The sequence below is a fragment of the Lepisosteus oculatus genome, chromosome 20 (assembly GCF_040954835.1).
Source record: "Lepisosteus oculatus isolate fLepOcu1 chromosome 20, fLepOcu1.hap2, whole genome shotgun sequence".
In the NCBI taxonomy this organism is placed as follows: Eukaryota; Metazoa; Chordata; class Actinopteri; order Semionotiformes; family Lepisosteidae; genus Lepisosteus; species Lepisosteus oculatus.
In genome coordinates, this window is record NC_090715.1 from 821,631 (window position 1) to 840,783 (window position 19,153).

Consider the following 19,153-nt stretch of genomic DNA (forward strand, 5'->3'; position numbering starts at 1 on the left):
TCACCCAGCATGGTCACACTCTGTGTTCAATTCTTCTTTTCTTTTCAAACACGTCATCCATATCTGTGAAGGAACTGAAATTCCTCATCATCAGGATTTTGCTCGGCACTTGCTTAAGTCTTTGCAGTGATCTGGGGGGAAGCAGAGGTCCAGCATGGGACCTGTGTCACTGGGGGCTTTGTATTCCAGCAGCTGCTTGTGACGTATCCCTGGGTTTTTCGTTGCTTCAACAGAGGGGTTTGCAGAGAGGGAAATGTCTCTTTATTCCATCGCCTGACTGGCAAAGCTCAATGCTGTTGGTTTAGGATCATTTCTGCTCAGCATGTGGGGAAAAGGATTTCATCTTGCAGCTCTGAGTCTGTCTCATACAGGCGTGACTCCAGAACATTCACAAGGCATAGTCAGTCCTATTAAAAACCTTCTTTTAACTTGCTCTTCCCTCAGGAGTCGGGTGCTATTGAGATGTGATTGTAATGCTTTTTTTTTTTAGTGCACCCACGCTGCTGAAAATACCACTGAGATCACCCATTGATTTTCCCCTCCCCCTACATTTTAATCTCCCCGCTTTAATGCATAAGCTCCCAAATGAGATCAATATCTACTTCTCAGTTTTACTTTATTAAAATAATAGTATTGCCACTACCTTCTAGCAATATCTGGGCAGCAAGGCTCAGTAGGAAGATGTTGGAGAGGCTGAGCCTGGGCAGCAGTGAGACAAGAGACCTGCAGGGAAAATCAAGTTCCTGCTGTGGGTGTTGTTGGTAAACCAGTAAGTGGCGCTCTTGCCCCTTGGAGCAGAATTCCCAAAACTGTGACCCAGCTTAGTGACCCAGAGACAGTGTGCTGTAAGGTTCTGTCCTTTGGGTGAGATCTTAAACTGAGATCCTAAGTACTTGCTCATTAAAGGTCTCATGACATTATACGTAACAGAAGAGTTATTAACCCCGGTTGCCTCCCCAGTTCCCCTGAACTGGGTCACCTCTCTGCCTGATCACCCTCTCACCTGGTCTGCTGGCTCCCCAGGTGTGGCTGTACTACAGAAGTAGCCGAAGTGGGTCCCTCCTGTAGGTGAAGCCCTTTGCAGGTCTCGGAGGCGAGGCGCACTCTGTGACTGTAATTATTGTTACAGAATGAAACGCCACCAGGGATGTTTCTGTGTTTCAAGGTCAGGATCCTAATTACATTTCAAACAAGCACTCAGAAGAAAAGCGAAAAGGGCAGGGGGTGTGTTTGTCTCCCTCTTCTTTAAGAAGTATCCAGTTCTGACAGTCCAGCATGCAGGTATAGATGAATCAGCTCTTGAGGGAAGAGTGTGAAGGCTTCAGCAGGGTCTCGGAATTGTTTCCTGTTTCACAGTGTAAAAATGTTCCTGCAGCCAGACTCGGGTATATAAACTGTCCAGGAGTCACAGCTGTCAGGGTTGCTTTCATGCTTTGGGCTTTTGCTGTGACACGAAATAAAACAATCAAATCCACTGGCACCTCCCACACACATCTGGGATCCTCTCTTCTGCGTGTTCCGTGACACAGCAGGGGGGCTGCTCTCCCTGGGGGGCTGTACCTGTTCCTCTCCTGCCCGCCCCTGCAGCCCCAGGGGGGACAGCTTGTGTCTCATCTCGGGAGCGGTGCTGCAACAGCCCGATCCCTGGGGGGGTTCACTTCACCGGTGAGGTGCTGCTGCTGCTCACAAGGCTTTGATTTCGGTACTTAAAAAATGCAAAAGAAAGGGGGAGGAACCTGCGTGCTCTGATGTGCTCTCAGGTGTAGTTCTTAATTCTTTTGTGCTAGACGTTCAGCGGTTCAGCAATCCGCTCACTACTTTCACTGCATGACTGCTTACCACAGAGAGCGACTTGTAAAAACAGGACAACATTTTGACACTGAAGTGTCTTTGTCAGGAACCGGCACATGAGAGCAAGAGTGTGGAACATCATTTGTTAGTGGCAGAGGCTTTGTGAGCTTCCTGTCTGCTTTGATGCTGCGTCTCTCCTGTGAATAATTCAAGTAAACAGCAAAGAAAGATTTGCACAGTCTCAAAACCAGTGGAGGGTCCCCAGTCCTGACCTCTGGGCAGGGTTTAAAGCACCCACACATGAAGAGCTGACACACCTGCAGGACTGATTACATTGGAGTTGGGCTGTGCAGGACACCCCAGTGCTAACAGGGGTATTGGAAGATTTCCTAATGGGTCACCACTATGACAGGACCCGTAAAGTTAATACTAGATTTTTCATTACCTTTGTGTTCACGAGTCTCTCCAGTCAGTTCCTCACACCAGTCCTAATGAGAACCAGCAAACTCAGTACAAAGGCTTGATTGTTGGGGCTCAAGTTCTGGACATCAGTTTTTAAACCTAAACCTGTGTTTGTGGTACAAGATTTCCTGCATTGCTCTGCAACCTGGCGTGCTCTGTGTTTATCTGTGAGTACAGCTGCAGGAACAGCCGCCTGTGACACTTATACACGTCTAGAAATGGAGTTTGCAGTTATTCAGGATTTCATAGGGTAGAGGTGCCATTGTTGCCAGATATATCTGCAGTAACAGTAGCAGTAACAGTTTTTAGTAGAAGGAGAGCAGTTTATTATTTCTTAGCAATTAAACAGAGCCTTTTAGCCCAAATGAGTCCAACGCTAAACCTGTGTAAGAGGGGAACCCTTTCCATCCCTTAAGCGCAGCACAGATCTCAGACGTTTATGGGACCTCATCTGTGACTGTGATACATTTTGAAACAGGAGGCTTGTTCAGGCGCACGAAGATGTAAGACATCCTGGGATCACAGTGAAAATCCATGATTGATGACTTTCATGTAACTGTTTCCAACCTTTACCGTAATGACACGAAACTAACTGCGTTCATTGCAACCAAGGACTGAACATGCCAGGACCATATACTGTACTGGATGTGCTGTTAGTGCTACAGCTGATAAGTTATCGATATTAGCCAGAGTGAGAACAGGCATTTTACAGCCGACAGAAAATGAAAAAAACGTTCCCTTTAAAGAGCCGTGCTGGAAAGCCTATGTTAAAAGCGCCTGCGCCCCCCGCCTCTCCCCCCTCCGGGAGACCATCCCTTTAAACCGAACTTGCTGATTCCGTCCTCGCGGCCAGAGAGCAGCTCCGTGTCTGCTGCGCCGGAGTGACATTTACTGCCGCAGATCCGGGCGCCGGAGCAAGCGGCTCAGGGAGCGATTGCATAGGAGACCCTTTACGCTTCTAGTACCAGACTGAGAAGGAGAGAGAAGAACAACCAAGGGACTGGTGACATTTAGGAGAAGAGAAGGTGTGATTTGCGGAGCTGAGACAGGGGGGCTCTGTAAATACCAAGTGCACGCGCTGGGCTCGGCTGGAATTGGGAGCTCTGCTTTGCTGGATTTTGGGTGAGACGAACGAAATTCCTGACGTTGATTTCCGACGCAAATCAGACTGAAGATCCTGGTTTTGGCGTGGATAAAGAATAACATACAAACGATAAAAAGCAAGGATGTCATAAGGACGAAAAGCCCCGAGTTGTTTTGACAAAATAGCGTTTTTCTTTTTTTTTTACAAGCGTCAAGTACAGTTTCCATCAACCATAACGCAGACCAAGCGGCATATTTCAAAGATGTCTGTGCCGGTAAGTAAGAAACCTAGAGACAAGGAATCCCTGTATGCTGTAAATTCATGAGTCGTGAGGAGGTTCCGAAGGCGGAGAGAGACCGGGCTGAAGTGTACACTATGCGCGGACGAGGCAGTGTGGAAGTCTGCGCCAAGTAGCTCCGCTTGGCTGACTTGTGTGCATTTCTGCTCTCTGTTTATGAGTCCGTGTTGTGGATCTGCTGCTGCGCTGGTCGCGGAGATTTCAGGGCAGTTGTCTGTAATGAAATGTCCTTACCCGAAGTTTCTACTGTGTACCCATCAGAGGCGGGTGGCGTAGCCCCGGCTCCGCCGCGCGGGTGTGCGGGCAGGGCACGGCGGGATGCGCCTGGTGTGTAAGGCGCGCTAGACCTTCTTTTACTGCACGAACTTTCCGTGCGCTGCGTGGATTACTGAACGGCGGTGCGTCCGAAATATCCCACCTGCCCGCACGTCAAACCTAGCTACCGCTCTGATATACAGGTAAGAGGGGCGCAGGGGGCACAGTCCAGTCCAGGTGGGGGGTAGGGTTCTGGTCTTCTTCCGACCTGAGCCCTAATTCCCTAATTACATTACGGCTCATTATGTGCTTAGTTGATCATATTGAAGCTTTTCCTCGAGAAATTGGATATTTAAATAGACTCAAAACCCTGCTGGACAGCCGTGGAGTATCGGCTTTGAGCGTCCCTCGGTTAAGGTACAGAATACATGATTAATCCGATACGCCGGCGGAAACCCCTCGTTGTCTATGGTTTTGATCTGGAACTTCCGATTTAAAGAAACACTTGTGTATGCTTATGCACTGAGTATACATATACTGTATGTGCATCATTTGGTGGGTTATAGAGCACTTTAGTCATGCTCGCATTGTTAAATGTTTTAGACAAATAATAATTATATCCTTATATAGCCTATTTCTGGACACTCCACTCAAAGCACTTTACTTTGGAGGGGACTCTCCACCACCACCAGTGTGCAGCTCCACCTGGATGATGAGATGGCAGCCGACCTGCACCAGTTCACTCACCACACACGCCACGGTACCACCCCTAGTCTTTTTAAGAAACACCCTGGGATTTTTAATGATCACAGAGAGTTGGGACCTCGGTTTTACATCTCACCTGAAGAGCAGCGCCTTTTTACAGTGCAGTGTCCTTGTCCCTATTAGGACTCACAGACCACAGGGTGAGCACCCCCGACCGGTCCCACTCACACCTCTTCCAGCAGCAACCTCACATTTTACCAGGAGGTCTCCCATCCAGGTACTTGCCAGGCTTACAGCTGCTGAGCTCCAGTGTGCTGCAAGTTGTGAGCTGCAGGGTGATATAGTTGCTGGCAAGTTTTATTTATAGACTTCTTTGTCAAACGTTTGCCAAAGCTTGGAACACGCAAAAGAACAGTGCCCACTGTGGATAGCTGCAAAGACCAACATTTATTACACAAAGGAACAAGTAATAGGTTTATTCCATGCTGAAAAAAAGAAGAAAGAGAACACAACGTTTCGTCGGTGGAGCCTTCTTCAGGTGTCATTTTTACACAATACCAGCAGTTGCCAGGTCAGCATCTTCAGTGTCCGTCAGATCCCAGCCGAATCCGTAGCTCCAGTCAGATCCCAGCCGAATCCGTAGCTCCAGTCAGATCCCAGCCGAATCCGTAGCTCCAGTCAGATCCCAGCCGAATCCGTAGCTCCAGTCAGATCCCAGCGGAATCCATAGCTCCAGTCAGATCCCAGCGGAATCCGTAGCTCCAGTCAGATCCCAGCGGAATCCGTAGCTCCAGTCAGATCCCAGGGGAATTCGCCATGCCAGTAAGATCCCAGGGGAATCCGCCGTGCCTCATCAGATCCCAGGGGAATCCGCCGTGCCGCATCAGATCCCAGGGGAATCCGCCGTGCCGCATCAGATCCCAGGGGAATCCGCCGTGCCGCATCAGATCCCAGGGGAATCCGCCGTGCCGCATCAGATCCCAGGGGAATCCGCCGTGCCTGTCAGATCCCAGGGGAATCCGCCGTGCCTGTCAGATCCCAGGGGAATCCGCCGTGCCAGTCAGATCCCAGGGGTAGTGCAGTGCCAGTCAGATCCCAGGGGAATCCGCCGTGCCAGTCAGATCCCAGGGGTAGTGCAGTGCCAGTCAGATCCCAGGGGAATCCGCCGTGCCAGTCAGATCCCAGGGGTAGTGCAGTGCCAGTCAGATCCCAGGGGAATCCGCCGTGCCAGTCAGATCCCAGGGGTAGTGCAGTGCCAGTCAGATCCCAGGAGAACCCGCTGTGCCAGTCAGATCCCAGGGGTAGTGCAGTGCTAGTTCCTCCATGGATCTGGTTCCTTTATTTTCGCTGATAAAAAAATTGGTACTTTTGTTTTCACACAATTTCGACTGAATAGGATGTAACAACACTCTATTTTGCATTGATATACTTTTTCTATGTTAATAAACAAGTGTTTTTATGAAGTTGTTAGCAGATTTCTATGAATTCATATCTGGGACTGTTATCTAGTAGCTGTTTGTAGAGGTGGGCAGCTGTTAAAACCGGGGTGGGTTATACAGTATTGGCATAGAGCTCAGCTAGCAACATGTCCTCTTATTCCTGCGACCGGTGTGCTGGCTCTGGGTCATGCTGGTGATTGATCCTGGGACAAGCGCTGGTCTTTAACCTGCGTGTCTGAGAGGTTCAGAAAGCTGCCAGGGAACTGCAGGCCATTCCTTTAGTCCTGAAGGGCCAAAGGTCACAGAGTAGCCAAGGCAGCCCGCTGTGCCCTGGACAGAAACACTTGTACCAGGAATGTGCTGTGACTCCATGTTAACAAACCAGCCTCCCAGGAGGCCCTGTGTTCATTCTGGGGTGTCGTCTGTGGAAGCACTGACATGTCTGTATCTGCCGATTGAGACAGCGCCTGTCATCTTCACAGATACCGAGCTGTTAAGATTCTGTTTTCCTTGTGCAAGCTGTGCAGTGTTGGAGGATGGTGAAGGTCACTGGCCTGGGTCGGTGCTGGTTTGGGCTTGTCTCTAGGCAGCGATGGAGAAGGGTGTTTCGTGCCGCTCGATGAGGACTATTTCTGGCAGAGCTGGTGTGGCGGTCCTGCTGGCCAGCTCTGCATGGCTCTGCAGCTGTGACACAGGGCCTGCCCCGCTCCAGCAAGGCAGTGCTCTGTGACACTGTGAGGCCGTCTGTCACAGCTGGACGTCGGGAGGATCCTAAATGTGTTGTTTTCTCCCGCTTATATGCTGTGAGGCACACTGACAAGAGCCTTGAGAAGAGTTTTTGTGTAAAGTCTCTATATAATGATGCTGAAGAGCTGGTTAATTATCTGCAGTTCTGCTGCGTTATCCTTTACAGCGTGTCAGACAGAAGGTCCCCAGCACTGCCACATAATCTGATTCCCTGGTCTTTAGCTCCTTAGTAAACATGTTACAGAAATAACGTGTAAATGTCTTCATGCTGTCATACCTAGCCCTTTGAAAACAAGCTGTTGTGCAAAGACCTGGGCTCAGAGTGTGAGTCTGCAGTACAGTGGGAATTTCTGCAGTTTTAGGTGCAGTGTGGATTGTCTCACGTTTCACACGTGCTTAAAATGACTGGATTATGAACTTGAAGGGAATGAGTTGTGGTCAGTCGTGGTCCAGTTGCCCTCCTCTGCTGTCCCCCCTAGCTGCTGATGGGCAGGGGGTTTGATGAGAGGTGCAGGAGCACAAAGATGTGCCTAAGTGTGGGTCTTTACAAACAGCTGACATTTGAAGGTTGTCATAGATGATGTTCCACATACATATTCATAATCACCAGCAAGCAGGTCTTTGCATTTCAATAACTTGGTTTAGGTCTTGGCTATTTATATGGGTTGCCCCGGTAACAGTAAGCCTGCAGCTCTCCTCCTTGATGTGTCTTTCTTGGCACTTAGATTGCCTACCTAGTGGCATTTCCTTCCATGTACACATGTACAAACACCCATACATAAGCATACACTTGTACACACACACACACACATACACATGCACACATGTACGTACACATAGATGTCCAGGCAGACACACATGGTCTGTTCTGGTCTCTCCTGAGCACGTCACCTGCCATGCCTATCATGTATCGTAGTTCATGATGACGCACTTCCAAAGGCGCTTCTCTGCTTTTGTGGTTTCTGTCTTCAGATTTAAAGTGTTCCACTCATTTGTTTGTTGTAAAACTTGTCATATTGTACCTAGATAATGCTTTCCAAACTCCTTCCTTCCAGTGGAACCAGTTGCTCTTTTATCCTTACTGGAGAGAAAGCTGTTGTGTTTTGAAGCACCTTTGTCAGACTTTAATATATGTTGAGGTCCATTCTTTGCATAAATAAATGCAATGGTGCACCAAGCTGGAACAGATTACAACAGCCCAGTTCAGATCACATTATCCAGACAAGTGCGTTTATATTGTTTCAGGTAGTGTGGGTGTGCGCCTGCAGCAACACTTATTAATATACCAGCTGTTCTGTCCAGACAAGCCTGATGCACCATTGTCTGTGTTTTGAGTGTTGCTGAAGGAATTCAGGGAGTCGACCTCTTTGCTGAAATATATTAACATTTTCCTGAACAGTAGCTGAGCAGAGATGTGGCCTTGGATTGTAGTGGTCAAGTGTCAGAATTTGAATTGTCTCAATGGAAACCTATTTCTCTGTCCAAGTTTTTTAATAATTGGGTGAGGAGGGGGTCTTTGTAGGCGGTGGTGGCGTTCTGTTAAAGGAAGTAGAAGTGTTCCTTAAGAACTGGCTAACAATGGACCACAGAGCTGAATGTCACGCTCGGGCCTGCGAGTTCTGTGGTGCACATTCCTTCAGGACACTCCCGGGGGAATTCAGGGGCTCCGGAACCAGCCGGCCATGTGTGTGGGCGGCCTGCTTTCTGAATGTGGAATATGAAATACAGGGGCCGGGAGTTAGAGTTATGGACCCTCTGTATCCATCCCTCCATTGTGCATGTGCAGAGGATTTAAAAAGCTGCCCAATTTCAGTCTTTGCTCTCTAGCCGAAGAGCGGAGTGCAGAGCTCCTTTGCAGGCTCAGCCTGGAGATTTCGCCTGCCCTCCAGTCTGTGTCTAAGTGCTATGCCTGCTGTACATGTCCTCTGTACCACGTCCGGGGGCTGCCTCCTGGCAGGGGTGGGCCGTGGTCTGTCCATGCTCACCTCTGCTCTCCCTCTGCTTTTCACGGCACTCTCCTGCTCTGACTGTGCTGCAGGAACGCGGTAGGTGGCTTTCCCCTCTTTGCCTGCAAGGCCTCTGGCTCTGAGCCTCTCTCTTGCTGTCTGATGAAGTGGTGCACAGAGAGGAGCTGGCTGTCCTGTGTGAAATTTGGCCAGGTTGCTCCACTTTCGAAACCCCATGTGATTTCACACCCACTGCCTCTTTGTCCTGGCAGCGGTGCGCGGGGCAATCCAGGGCCGGACAGCCCGCTGAAAGGGCCCCTTGTGCTCCTGGAGCAGAGCTGTGAGTCCCAGGGTCACCTCTGGGCTTAAAGGGCAATTGTCATCTTTAGATATGAGGCTTTTTGTGTGTTTTTAAGTACAATGTGCTTGATGGCTCTGTGCTTTGATCCAGGCTCTAGCAGTCTCAGTTATTTTCATACATCCTGTGTCTGAGAGTGAGTGGGTGGCTATTGATCAGGGATAGATGTGTGAATTACCTGTGCAACAAGTCTCTGATGTCTGAGCTGGCCTGTCGATAGGGGATCAGGACGGGACTGGAGCTGTCGAAGTGGCCATCACGTGCAATGCTCAGTCTTCATGAGCGGAGAGTTTGTGGGGATAGGGTGGGGCTGTCCCTGGAGAGCTAGCTAGCGCTGTGTGGCAATGACATCATCTTGGCTCATGATCTATATCCCTGCAGCCTTGTGAGCAATACTGTCTTCAGGCTTTGTGTGGAGATGAAATTTTGAAGCATCTGAAACATTCCACAGCTGCCTGATGAATATAGCACCCGGGCTTCTCAGACACACAGCCCTGGAGGATGTCATTGGGGGGGCTTTAGAAATCTTGAGCCTCTTCAGCTCCTCCTGTTGGTTGCTTCTAGTGCTGGTCAAGCAAAGAGGGATGACTTTGGGCACTTGAGATGACAGAGCAATGTATTCTGATCTTAGCACTGTGGGAAGACACTGGGTGTGTGCATTAACAGGGTCTGTGGCAGAATCCAGGTATGTGTTTTGAGAGTTTGAGCACATAAATGCATCGGTGAGCTCATCGCTGATTTTATGAGGCTAGACTTTTAAGTCAATTGCTTTTCAGCCATTGATCCCTCCAGAACACAAGATGAGTGATTCAACTCAGGCGCTGAAGGAGGGGTATGCTACTATGGGCACCTTATTCAACTAAGGAAACAGGACCACAAGGAGGCTGTAAATCTCAATGGAAATTGCTTGGATGTGTGGAAAGATTTTTTTCATTCCATGAGCATTTTGTTCAAAATAACAGATGTTCCCTAAACATTTGCCCCAGTGGCTGCACAAAGGGAAACCCATGTGTGCTCAACAGCAGCACCTGAAGACCCAGAAGCCTCTGCGAACCCAGGGAGCTGAGTCTTCTGGAGTGGGCAGAGACTGCAGTCCCTGGGCTGTAGAAGGTTAGATGTGCTTTGCAGTGCATTTCACAAATTACTGTGTCATTATGAATTCTACAGCACCAAAATTGACTGGGTAATGAATGCTGTCCTTACTACAGGATGTGCTTATTGCTGTATTTCAAACTGATTTCCATTTTTTAATAAGGCTGCAGAAATACCCCCCACGCCTCCCACCTCCCATCTCCCTCGTCCTGCTCCTCCAGTGTAATTATATTCCTCAAAACGAAATGAAAATGTTTAATGTCGCAGGCGGCATCGGCACGCGTCTGACCTTTGATGATTGAGGCTGCGATGTAATTTGGGATTAAAAAGGAAAAAAGCATTTCTGTCTCCACTGTATTGGCCCGCTGGCCTGACCTTTTCGTGTGCTGCCCTTCTCCCTTTCCACCATCAGGACCAGAGCTCTCTTGTGAAAAATAATGAACCTACACAACATTATTACTGGTCCATTGACAAACAATTGACAGTGTCATTACTGTCTAGCAAAATTGGCTCTGTGATGAGCAGAGCTGGCCAGGACTGAGATGTGAGATGCCCCAGCTTCAGATCATGCCGCTCAGACAGTTATTGTGGGTTTCATAAGGGCGCTCTTTGAGTGGGAGCACGGTGACCTGTTTTGCTTGGGTGTTGTTTCCCGCCTGCGGGCAGATCCATGCAGAACGTCCACACAGAGATGCACAGGTAGAGAGCTTCTGCAGGAGCTCCCACACTGCCCACCGCTCTGAGCCCTGAGACAAAGGACACTCCTGCACCGCCCGGCCTGGCTGCAGTGCTGATGTGGTGTCATGTTACAGGCAGGCTGGGAGGAATCCTCCCCGAGAGGCAGGCTAGCTGCTGGGGAGGCTTCACATCAAGGCAGAGATTGCAGAGATGGAGAGAGAGCTTCCAGGGGCTGTGCACAGCCCTGCTTCCAGGAGGCCGTCCGCACTCTTGACAGAGCAGCTCCCAAGCTAGCAAGTTTCTTTCTGGCAAACTGGGCAAACAGCAAAAACAATTCTAAAAGATGTTGCCAAATGTCCTCCTGGCAGATTGAATTCAAAGTCATTTCACATTCACACAGTCACTCTTGGCTGTTTTTTATTGCTGTAGAAGCAGGAAAAGGAAGCAGGAAATGTAGGTTTTACTATACATGAAACACAATTGATGTATGGCATGGGGTATAATTGTTTTGTTTGGCACTGTGCACTGCATGGAGAAGAGAGGAGGTGTTTGCCTCCGTGTGCCGATGTGAGGGCTTGCATTTCTCGCTACCCCTGTCCCTTCACCTCTTCAGCCCACGCCTCTCTTGATAATGAAGTACAGTAATTGCACTGTTCTGTGACAGCAGCCACCCTGCACAGCACAACAGGTAGAGAAGTGAAAAACAAAATACTTCATCTGTTGAATTACAGAGGATTGTGAGAGTGAGATTATTCAACTCCAGCGCTGTGACTTTCTTCCACAGGCTACAATGTACAACAGCGTGGTCTTGTTGTGTCAGTTTAGGGCTGATTCAACACCCTCCGGCACTGACCTCGCATGTAGCTCTGTGATTTTCCCTTCCTATGATCAGCAGGTGTGCAGAGACAGAAAAGTGGGATTGCAGCACCTGTAAATGCAGTTCAGAACAACTCCTTTGCTACAAGGTAGAAGGGTGCCTAGTATTTTCTTTAATTTAATTGTAGGCGCTGAGAAATATTGCTTTATTCACACTGCGTATTGCGCTGCTGTCTGGTAACCCCTTGGAGCAGGAGGGCTGTCTGGGGCTTCGCCTGAGCTGCTCCTGGGCCTCGGGAGAAGCAGGATCCATCAGCGCGAGCTGCTGCAGAATTGGGTTTGAACTGCAAGGGCAGGCAATTTATTTCTCATTCGGAGCTGATTTCTCCGTGTAGGAGGGGGAGAAGGAGCGGGCCGGTGGGGGAGAGAGCAGAAGCTTTAGCACAGAATCCTCCCTCTTCCCTGAGTGAGGCGGCAGACCCTCCTGTGAGGCTTCCGCAGGCCAGCCAGGCTGGGCGTGGGGCTTGGGGGGCACTGAGCCCTGCTGCACCGCACCCCAGATGTCTGTGGCCTGTAGCAGTTCAGGCCTCAGCTGTCTGGTTTGTGGGACCGTTTGTGTCGGGATGGTCTTTTAGCCCCACATGGCAGGAATTGGATACAGGATGGGACCTGGGGCTTGCCCTTCAGGAAAACTAGGCTGTGCTCCAGTTTACTGCTTCTAGCTCCAAGAGAGTGTTGGGTGATGTACCCGTGACAGCATGGTGCTGCCCGGGTTCTCTCAGCAGAATTGTGCCCATTGGACTGGGTGGGTAATTGCACAGCCAACCAGCAGGTGGTCAGACAGGGCTTCCTCCCTGCTGGGGTGCACAGCCTGCTCTCTGTACTGCAGCCTTAGGGGTGGAGGTCTATTACTGTTCCCCTTCCCCTCTCCTGGTCTCCTGTACCAGTCACAGTCCCTCCACTTCACAATGAGAATGGCGGGAGAGTGGCGTGATCTCATTGTTCCCAAGCCGGATGTTGCTTCCTCGGATTGCTCAGCCCTTTGCAAACAGGACGCAGATGAGGATCGGAGTCCCTTGTGCTGAGAGATCCTGTGGGCAGGGCCAGGTGCAGAGGGCCTGCTGGCTCCAGAGCTGCAGGACTGGTGCTTGTGGCACTCTGCCTGATTCCAGTGAAACAATGCACACAGGCAGTCAACACAGTCAGCAACTGCATGAGCTCACTATTGTGCAGAATCACATAACAAGCTCTTGTTTGCCATGTGAAGTATAATATACAAAACCCAGAAACGGTGCTCTGCACTTGGTAGAATATGTTTTTTTTAGGTTTCGTAATTTTCTAAAATGCAGTGAATGCAGACTTGCTGCAGTCCTAGAAGACTTCATTTCTGTTTAATAGGATTAGAGGTTTTCATTACTGTATTTTCTCATCTCCATTTCTGTTGTAAAGGGAGAGTGGAGAAGCCTGTTATTGCCCAGTAAGAGGGAAGTGCTTCTCAGTATGTACAGGCCAGCTCGGGAAACGTCGGCCTGGCCTGGCCTGCTAAAGTATTCAGTGTGAAGGAGAGGAGCCAGCCTCTTTCTAGTGCTTTGATATTTCCCATCTGTCTGTGACCTTGGGAAAGGATCAGAGGGTTAATCCTTTACCAGTAGCTGCTCTGGGAAGACTGCAGGAGCTGCTCGGGGAGAGAGCAGAGGTGTATTTTTAGGGGCTCCCTGAGTTTCTGCAATGTCACGGGCATCTCACGCTGTAGCAGAGGGCCCTGCAGGTGATAGTGGGGACAGGTTTGCGCATGTCAGTGTATTAATATTTTTTTTCATATCTATAGTTCATCTATCATCCTGTGCATCTGTCTCACAGTCTTACCTTTTATCACTCTGATTTACATGGAGCCCCATATCACACCTACTTGCACAAGACTGAAAAAAAACTTTTTTGTTTGGCTTGACAGAGTGTTCCAGATTTCACACGCCAAGTATTTTATAAACTGGAGTAAATCTAAAAACTATCTGAAACCTCCTCTAGAGCCGTGCACTCTGACTTTCTCTCTGCTGTGGATTCGCAGGAAGTGCAATGCAAACTAATCCTTTCAGGGTTGTAGTATTAGACTCCACAACCATTCCTCCTCCGTGCTTGGTAATGTACTGTGGATGTAGCTCTGCGTACTGTGGGCGCCATCTCCATCTTTTATTCATGGTTTGTTTGCGTGTTTTAACTGCAGCACCGAGCTGGCTGGGGGCGGGTGGGTCTGTGTTGAAGAACGAGGGCTGTGGGCCTCCTCTGTGCCGACAGGCTCCATACTGAGGAGTTTCGTCAGAAAGCCAAACCTGGGGCCTGGTTTAGCCCCTATAGCAGTGCCACTTACTCTACATTTAATATATGGGCACAGTACAGCTCTTCTTAAAGTTAGGCCCATAAAATTTCACAGCTTGTTATTATTTTCTTTTTGGATTTCTACTGTACTCATTGTTTTAGCTAATTTTAAGAGCACTGTTATCTCTCATTTGTTGTAATACCAAAAAAAAAGCATCGGGGAGCTGTGCTTCAGGGGTGTATTAAATATCAAGCATGATAGAAACTGTGTTGATCCCTAGACAACTGGAATACTCAATTATAAGCACGGTGCTGAACCACAGAATGCACTGTAGATGTCTGTGAAGCTAGCTGGAAGCCACTGCAGGGAGCTGAGCGCTGAAGTGATGTTTTAAGAGCGCTGAGTGGGCTCTCTCTACACTGAGCACATCCTCCGGTCAGTAACTCTTCAGCGAGGTCAGTGCCAACAGGATTTGCCTTTGTTGTTTTTTCTGCAGTTTTACGGTTTCCTCCTCAGCAGCTGAGTTTCTTTTCTGCCTTTTCCGATTTCTGCCGCATCCTGTGATATGTTTTTGCTGGTTAGTTTATGGAGTTGGTGGAGTTTTCTGGTTATAGATTGCAGCCAATGAAGATTATATTTCTAGCAATACATATTATTAATGCAGTATACAGTAGATTACTAGAAGTTTTCAAGCCCTGCAAGTCTAATAATTCAATTCAAGAGCATGCTTTGGGAGTTAGAATAATTTATTTTAAATGCTTTCCTCTTGCAGCTCTATGGAATGTAGTTAGAAGTGTAGAATTTAAATAAAGGAATTTTGTGTTAAAATTGCATAATTCTCTTATTTGTTATTTAAAATTGACTCAATTCACTAGTAAGACCTCATTTAGAATATCTGGATTCAGTTTTGGAACAGAGGACACAATGAGGGCACCTGGTTCAAGTGTTCAAAATCCTTAAAAATGCACTGACTGGTATTTGACTGAATATAGGTCACATAGAGGTTAGCTACAGAGGGCTTTTTATTGTGAACTGTGATGAGTTTCATACTGCAGTTTTTATGCAGCACAGTGCACATTCAGGATGCAGTGAGCTTTGTCTCCACAGCTTTTCCCTGGCTATAACATGCATGTTTAATTGAACAAAGTGCCAGGATGGAGCTGGAAAATGAACTACTGTCCTCGGGACAGAGATCAATGCTGGCCTGCTACATTATCCTTGAGAGACGTCCATGTTCTTGCCTACCTGCACACTCCTTCACAGTGTGTGTGGTTCTGTGGATAGGGCCAGCTGCCGTGGGGTTCTTGCTGGGATGGGTAATGGGAACAGTGCAGTACTATCACAGGTTGTGTCCGACCTCTTGACTGTATCATCACAGACGCTGCTTGAATTCCAGAGTGTGAGTAATTGATTAAAGTACTCTTTTTCACAGTGCCATGTCAGAGACAGCACTATGACTACTAAGACTGAAACCCTCTTTCTGGGTCTGCTGCAGACCTGCTGTGAGGGTGAGTGAGCAGGGACAGTCTGGATGGGAGTACTTCACATTTCAGCTCTGCATCCTAGATCCCTCGTACACGCTTGCTGTGCCGTGGCATTGCAAAATCAGAGTAAATGACATTAAAGCACAGAGAAACCACAGTAAAACATGGTGAGCAACAGTAAGATTAGTTTAATTATTGAAAAACAATAGCAAAGCGAATGCATGTGGAAATCCTTTTGAAAGCTATGAAAATATGCTGCACATTTGCTGTGGGTTAAGATGGGCTGTACAGTTAGCTGAGAGTCCCTGAGACCCTGGTGCTTTATACCTCTCAAACCTCCAATGTGTCTTCTTCTGTTTGGAGAAGAAGGACTCAAGACATGTGACTATACAGACATGTTCTGCTCCACCTGCAGTTATGATATTGTTCTCCCCCCTGAAATCTGCCTAAAAGGTTTTGCTCAAAGTACAGAAGGGAAATCAGCCCCTGCAGTCCCGCGAGGGGACACCCCTGCAGCACCTGTCGTGGTGCTGCTGTGTGCAGAGAGGCTGCCTGCTTCCCCGCGTTGCGCTGACAGTGGCTGCTCTCTCCTGCGGGGGCTGTAATGGAGAGCAGCAGCCAGCTCCTCGCTGTGATGGGCGCTCGTGTCCAGCAGCCCCAGCCCACGGCACCGTCCTCACGGTGTTTCTGTCCTCGGGATCATGCAGCAGCTGATGTCGCCCAGTCAGGCAGCCAGTGCAGAGACCATGATGGAGAGCCGGACACTTCGCTGCCGCTTCTCCATCTTTGACTGGCACCTGTCAGTGCTGGTCAGTGAACGATGGGGCGCAGGGCGCAGGGCGCAGGGCGCAGGGCTGATGACTCCTGCCGTACAGAGATGTGCTTGACTGCCCGCTTTGCCAGCAGTGCCTGGCTGGCGATCCTGTTCCTCTGCCCAGGGAGCTTGGCAGGAGGCAGGCACACTGGCAGGCATGGCCGTCCGCCCGGGCACCTGCCCAGGAGCACTGCTGTCCCTTTCCTCTGTTTCCAAGTGCTTGCGAAAGTCAGGCGCTGGCGTCGGGGATGAGCTGTCATTGGATTGGTATGAAGAACCCTTGGCATCCTAGAGGGGACAGCACTCCTGACACAGTGTGCGCAGCGCGATGTACAAATCAGAGGAGACTGATGTCAGCACAGCTTTTCATCATGAGGGGACCTAAAACTCGAAAAGACTAACTGGTCAGCCTTCTTTCATCCAGCAGCACCAGCGGCAGCAGCTGACATCATTGAAGACCGTCAGTCTGGTGAAGGCCGGGCAGCTGCTGCAGACCCAGGGGTGACTGGCAGCCTGCCTGCGGTGGTGCTGGCTGGCAGCAGCTTGTAGGACTCCCTCTCCTGCCCGGTGCCGGGACTGATGGAGGAAAATGTGCCAGAGGTGCCATATGTGCAGTCTAAGCTCTATAGGGTTAAAAGAATTTACCTTGCTGGTGCACAGCGTAAATATTATCATTAAAAAAAAGTTTAGTGCTTTGTGCTCATTTCCTACTCCATCATTAAACCCAAACGTTATGCAGTGGCCAGATTTTGGGATACGTTAAGCCTTCATCCTGACTGTGACATATGTTTTAGTAGTCTGTTCCCTTGCTTTTGGAAAGAAAATTCTTTGCATTCTCAGCTCGAAACAGGTTGAAACCAGTTATTTCGTTGGATCCTCAATAAGCTCCTCTAAGTCTGTTTCTCCAGCCAGCCAGCTCGTCTCTTGGTATTTCTAAGCGACAGTGACAGAGGCGTTTGATAAGGGGAGATGAGAAATAAATCAGAGAATGAACGTGTAAATAACTCAGTGCTTTGCAGAAGCTTTCCAGTTAGATTCCATCTGTAATCGTTAGCGGCTGTCATTTCTGCTGCGCCGTGCCTTCGGGAGAATGTGATGGATGTCATCCGCGTTGTCTTGCCATGAATAAGTGACCTTGATGGGGCAGACAAGCCCAGACAGCCTGAGAGCCCCTGATTGATGTTGTCCTGCAGGAGCCCCGGGGCCGAGTGCTGGGGTGCAGCATGCCTTAGGGAGCTTCTCTTGTCTCTTTGCCCTTAACAAAGTTTGCAGCAGAGCTGCACTGTAGTTTCCCTTTTCCCCACACGGTTTGCATGGTTATGCCATGAACTCGTATTGATTCTGCCTCAGGATCCCACAGTATCTGGCTGCCTTCCTGTCCCCTGTGAGCATCTCCCTGCTTTTCCGCCTGGACTTCTCTTGTCTCTTGCACTGCTTGGCCACACTAGACTGTTATAGCTGTTTCATTCCTCCAGCCGCTGGACTCGGGGTCTGGGCCTCTGGACACCTGACTGGAGGGCTGTGGGTCCCAGTTCCAGGCTGGACACTGCTGATGCCCCTCTGAGCAAGGAGCTCCAGTCAGTAGACGTACCTGGTAAAACAGGCCAGCCCTTCCTGCTGGCAGTCCTGCTGGTCTTGGTGCAGGAGGGCAGGAGGGGCAAAAGGGTATCGGCTGGGCTAGACCCCCCCCCCCCCGCATCTCAGACCTGATGTGTTCTGGGACCTGTAGTTCTAAACTAATCTGCAGCCAGAATCAAAATGTGAGATTCATTTCCCAGGTGGAACAATTACCTACTTGATTGCTCGTATTGTAATATCAATATCGTTCTAGCGAAGCTGTTTTTATTATGGTGAGTGTTATTATTTTTATTATGGGTGGTAAAATGAGGCCTGACTCTCTAATTAACCTGCTCCACTTCAGAGGGTCTGCTGTTCCCTGGCTGCTCTCTGAGGATGGGCTGCTCCAGTTTGGTTTGCATGAGTGGCTTTTTTCTCTGAACGTCATGTTTGGTGACGTGTGCTGACCCAGCTTTGTAGGTTGTATTGGAAATAGAGTGACAGGCAGAGCTGCCATGGCTTGGAGGGGAGAAAACGCTTTGTTCAAGCGGTCATCATCATAGTCAGTCTGTACAGTAAACCTTCCTAGTTTTAGATCATGCAATGCATTTACATTGCTCTCATGTCTTTGTGTGGTTTCTGCAGTGTGTGACTGCAGAGCTCTGTGCCTCGCTGTGCTCTCACCAGCATGTCACTATTCTTGACTTGTCTTTGCTGTTATTAGCTTAGGGACAGATACAGACCTTTGGCCTCTTAATCTGCTGATGAGGCAACCGGGAGCTGAGAGAAACCTTTACAGAATGCTGGTCTGTTGCCTTAGTAAAAGTGTAATTCAAGCATGAAAAATTATTTTTGCCAGCAATGTGCTCAGTCCATAATCTCAAAAACCTAGCTCATAAAATCTAACACTGCATGCCACAGCAGTAAAGATGATTGCCTGTGATAAATTGGTGGATGGAAGCTTCACTTGGGTTGTTTCAGCAGATCTAGGGCTGTACAGGAGGCACGCTGCAGTGCCTGCTGTCTCTCCCTCTCCCTGCTCGCAGGTCTTCTCAGAGTGAGAGCGGAGAGGAGATCTATTAAACGTGTGATGTTCACAACACAGAGCCAGGGTGCGATGCAGCTGGCCTGGTTGGTGCCGTTACAGTTCAAAAGCTGCTAACTGTTCTGGAAGTCAGTAATGGAAATGAGAGACAGATAATTAGAATTCTATGTATAGGACCGAGTTATCAATGGCTTGTTGGCGGCCAACAAAGGTATTTTTTAATATGTTTTATTTTAGAAATTGAGTGTTCAGCACTTTCAAAGATCAC

General features: G+C 49.0%; 1 protein-coding gene across 1 annotated transcript in view; it reads left to right on the top strand.

Moving 5' to 3' along the window:
- Positions 1 to 3,077: 3,077 nt before the first annotated feature.
- The window catches only part of bcar1 (BCAR1 scaffold protein, Cas family member), a 70,304-nt gene continuing 54,228 nt past the window's right edge, over positions 3,078 to 19,153 (top strand). Inside the window, exon 1 of the mRNA XM_015368593.2 lies at positions 3,078 to 3,611. Within this exon, the coding sequence (XP_015224079.2) occupies positions 3,600 to 3,611 (12 nt within the window). The 5' untranslated portion in view covers positions 3,078 to 3,599. The remainder of the gene's footprint in view (positions 3,612 to 19,153) is intronic.